The following is a 4,868-nucleotide window of genomic DNA, read 5'->3' as shown; positions in this document are numbered from 1 at the left end:
AGATTGGACATCCGGCAACACCATAACCTTGAAATATTAGCGATTTTGTATCAGCATCATATATTTTTTTTGTATGAAAATGTCAAGTTTTGAGCCGAATAAGTGTCATTTGCGGGAACTTTTGATTTACTTCTTTAATTTGAAGAAATCTGCAGCTGAGGCTTATAGATTGCTTGTAGAAGTATATGGTGATGCTGTCTTAAGTGAGAGAAGTTGTCATGAGTAGTTTCAAAAGTTTAAGTGAATTTGACATCGAAGATAAAGAACGTAGCTGAAAGTGTATGAAGACGCGGAAGCATTATTGGATGAAAATTCGTGCCAAACGCAAAAAGAACTTGCACTTACATTAGGAGTGACTCAAACAATTTCATATCGTTTGAAATCATTGAGAATAATTCATGGGAATTGGATTCCATATGAACCGAGAAACGTTGAACGCCGATTTTTCACATGTGAAATGCTGTTTGCCAGGCATAAACGAAAGGGTTTTTTGCACCGTATAATCACTGGTGATGAAAAATGAATCCACTACGACAACCCAAAGAAAAAGAAATGGGGACCACCTAGCCATGCTTCAACATCGACAGCCAAGCCGAATATTTATGGAAAAAAAACTCATGTTGTATATTTGATGGGATCAATTTGGTGTCGTGTATTATGAGTTGCTCAAACCGAACGAGACCATTACTGGGGTTCTTCTCTACCGAACACAATTGATGAGGTTGAGCCGAACACTCAAGAAAAAACGCGCCCACTACTACTTCAGGCAGACAAAATTATTCTCTTGCATGATAATGCTCGACCACATGTTGTGGCGCCGGTCAAAACTTACTTAGAAATACTCAAATGTAAAGTTCTACCCCACCCGCCGTATTCTCCAGACATTGCTCCTTCCGACTATCACTTGTTCCGATCGATGACGCATGGCCTGTCTGAGCAGCACTTCACATCATATGAAGGTATCAAAAATTGTATCGATGATTGGATAGCCTCAAAAAATGAAGCATTCTTCCGACGCGGTATCCACATGCTACCAGAAAGATGGGAAAAAATAGTGGCTAGCGATGGCCATTACTTTGAATAAAACATTATGTACCGTTCTTTCACAATAAATGCTTAATTTTTGATAAAAAACGGCGGAAACTTATTTGACGCCTAATATTTTTAATTTTTGAATTCGAGTTAAATTATGCAATTTGCTTATTAATCTTTTTCAATTTTTTTGTACATAAAAACAAACATCTCATTTTTTGTCTTTATATTGTGTTTTAATTACGGAATCCTGATAATTTGCAACTCTACAAAAAATTAGCATTTTATTTGAAATCTAATATAATTAAAGAAAAAAACATCCTACAAAATAAATATAAATACTTTTATAAATGTAATAAAACTTTAATTAAATTTTAATATTATTATTATTGTAAAATATAAAAATAGAATTAATGTACAAATCTGTTTTTATTAATAATTTTTTGACATGGAAACATACTTTGTAATTCTTTTAAAATTTATTTAATTTCTTGTATACTATGAATTATTTTAATATTAAAAGAAATTTATTTTTTCTCCAATAAATATAATTTAATACATTAATAACATTTTAATAAATTATAGTAAATATTATATCAAATGTTATTTACCATGTTATTTAATATAATATGTTATGTTAAATATTTATATTATTTTATTACTTTGATTTACCTTCCATATTTGTATTAATGATAACACATCTTAAAATATATGATAAATCATTTGCCCAACATGTTCACATCATATAATTATCATTGATATTGCAAATCTCATTGATATTGGCAAATCAATAACTTGTTGAGACTTCAATATTTTTAGCAGTATTTATATCTTCAACAGAAAACTTAGAAACTATTTTTCTAATGACATAAATGATTCATTTTCTATTTGCAATGCTTTATTTATTATATATAATGTAGAAGGAATTATTTTTCTGCTAAATATAAAACTGTTTCAGAAGTTTCACATTCAGTTAGAAACTTTTATAAGATAACGTCATCAATATTATTATTCCATCGGCTCAAAATATGGTGTCTTTTTTATTGGAAAAATTAAAGGAACTGCTTCTTCTTTTAATTTTGGATTTTTTCTTGTCACATAAATGATTTTTCCATCTGCTTGCATAAATACATCTTCTTTAATAATATCTTCTGACTTAAAATGTAATTCACAAACTCTGCTATTCCTATTTATTTTTATATTTTTAGTAGACATAATATTGTACCAAGAAGTAAACATATCATTCTATAAAAAAAAATTAAAGTTTTAATTATTAAAATATACTCGAAATATTAGGTGGGAAATATTAGTGGGAAAAAGTTCGTGGCATTTTTTTAATGCCATCTAACAGAAAAAGCACCACGAACTTTTTCCCACACCTAATATATACTTGTAATATATATATTATTTGTAAATACAATATACAAAAAAAAGATATTATTCCTTACAATGTAAATACTTACTGTGCGAGATGTAAACAAGCTTTTTCTTGCTGTTCCTTTTTTGTCTCTTCTGAAATTGCATCCATGCAACAAGCCATTATTTATAAAGCAACTTATTTTATCTATAATAATATAAATTAAGAAAATTAGTTAACTGCAGGATTATCCTTGACAGCAAAGTTTGCGGATATAAATTTTGAGCACAGTCTGCTATCAATTTTGATTGCAACAAATTGTATACAGAATTTATATTACTGAGTTTATATTACTGACATTATCAGCAAATTACTATCAAAAGTATGATAAAACCTACTAAACATACTATGGCAACAGATTGAGGGCAGAAACTGAACAAAGTCCTGTATAATCTGATGGTAGATTGACAATGAGAGCAAATCAGAATCTAATTCGAGCAGATTCTGCTCGGTTTCTATCACTTCTGGCATAACATGTTTAGCAGGTTTTGTCATATTTCTGATAGCAATTTGCTAATAATATCAGTAATACAAACTCTATGTACAAGTTGTGTAAACTCTGTGTATAGTTGAGTCTGTCAGCAAGCTTTGTTGACAAACTCATAGCTAAATGCGAACACAGATGTTATGGTTTTGTAATTAAAATCTGATAAAGTTCCAATTTGGTTCCAAATTGCTAACATTTTGTTATCAGGGTATATTAATGTTCAAATGAAAATATATGCATTCTGATTGTTAAGAGAATAAAACATTATATATAATATTTCATAGCTAAATATTTATATTTATTTCACATGCAAGCAAGGTTATAAAAGCTAAAATTTTAATATTAAAGTTTACGTTAAAAATAATTCTATAAATTTCCTCAAAATTATATCAATTACAAATAAAATGTAATTAAATTATACTTTAAACAATGTACAAAATTACAGAACTTTACTAAATAAACTCACTTCTACATTTAAATATAATTCACGAACAGTGACACTTATCATACATCGTACATATATGAATGTTCAATATGGCGACGAAATGTTGCAAGTTATTCCATTTAGCGAATCCGGCAGTATAGGGTGCGTTTGGGGAAACACTATTCGTACTATGAACGCAAACCAACGCTATTCTTGAAGCCAATAATGCGATAGCGTTAGCAAGCTCCATGAACGATCATAGCATAGCGTTTAACCAGAGAGAAATATTTGTCGAGGTTAAATTAATGTAGATGATTCTATTTTCAATCACCAACCAAACTTTTCTCTATAATTAAAATTTTTAAGGTTTTGTAATGTATTTGTAACATAAATTTTTAATTTTCTCGTAGTGAATAACAGAACGCAATCTCAATTGCAATCTCTATGATAGCTTGCCGCTAAGTCAGAGTGAACAATGTAAACTAGATCAAAAAATTAATAGTTATATTAAATAAATTAATCAGATAAAAGGAAGAAACCCTTGAGCATCCGTTATCGATTTCAAAAGAAGAAGCATATCTACATTACCTAAGGATCTTAAGCATCTGCAGCGGAATACCCTACCGCAATAGTAACTTTTTTCCGTACACGGGAATTAAAAATTGCCAGTAACAAGATATCTCTTTCACATTTATAATGAAATCAAATACACAAGTTGAACTTTGCAGAAACTTTGAAAAGTTAAAGATGATACACAAGAATTACCAGTCTAGTGATAAACCATTCCAGCCTAGTGATAAACCATCAGCAGAGATTAAAATTGAGATTACAAAATTGAGATTCATTATGATAAAATTTGAAATTCACACGTTATGTACGTATGTACGTTTACTCTATGAAATTCTAAGAGAGAAAAGTTTGGTGACACTCGAGAACAGAATTCCCTTTAACATTAATCTAACTTTGAATGTTAAACGCTACCAACGCTATGTTGGGTCGTTCACAAATTTGTAAACGCTAATGCTATCAATACACTTCGGAAGGAATAGCGTTAATAGCGCATAGTTGTGACATAACACGTTACCATTAGTCATGATTGTATTTGTTAGCGATATCTGCACCTTCGCGAAGTTTGTAACACTAAATAGCGAATAGTGTCTCTTCGAACCCACTCATAGAGAACATTTTCTGTGACCAACTTTTTTCTCTCTATCCTATCTATTGTAGTTAGATCTCCTTATTCTTACTTCGGTCGCAACTAACGCTTGCAACGCCACACTTGTGTGTATTACAGCGCTGCACCACGATAAGTGGCCAAAGTTAGGAATGAAAAAGTGATGTTTTAATGACAAAATTTATGTTGCGTGTTATTATTTGCCTAATTATGAAAATGTAACTTGTCTCGTACTTATCAAAGTCGTATCGATGAAAACTAAAGTTATCTTGGAATTTTATATGTAAAAACATATATTTTACTCGTTTCAATAGCTGTCAAAGTGTATTTCTGC

At 30.1% G+C, this 4,868-nt stretch overlaps 1 protein-coding gene across 2 annotated transcripts; it reads right to left on the bottom strand.

Moving 5' to 3' along the window:
• Positions 1-1,912: 1,912 nt before the first annotated feature.
• LOC105622001 lies at positions 1,913-4,542 on the bottom strand. Of its 2 annotated transcripts, none has more exons than XR_001046506.1 (4): positions 4,445-4,542; positions 3,403-3,548; positions 2,496-2,596; positions 1,913-2,277 (listed from the first exon to the last, which is right to left on the bottom strand). XR_001046506.1 is itself a non-coding variant. In XM_012203436.1 (4 exons), exons 2-4 carry the CDS (start codon positions 3,442-3,444, stop codon positions 2,041-2,043), a joined length of 384 nt encoding a protein of 127 aa, XP_012058826.1. In that variant the 5' UTR covers positions 3,445-3,548; positions 4,445-4,542; the 3' UTR covers positions 1,913-2,040. The 2 variants fall into 2 exon arrangements, 1 of the variants encoding a protein (XP_012058826.1); XM_012203436.1 differs by having other exon boundaries at positions 3,399-3,548.
• Positions 4,543-4,868: the final 326 nt, after the last annotated feature.

Source organism: Atta cephalotes, assembly GCF_000143395.1.
Source record: "Atta cephalotes unplaced genomic scaffold scaffold00002, whole genome shotgun sequence".
Lineage (NCBI taxonomy): Eukaryota > Metazoa > Arthropoda > Insecta > Hymenoptera > Formicidae > Atta > Atta cephalotes.
Note: the sequence above shows the minus strand (reverse complement) of the source record. Positions and strands in the feature narration are given on the sequence as shown.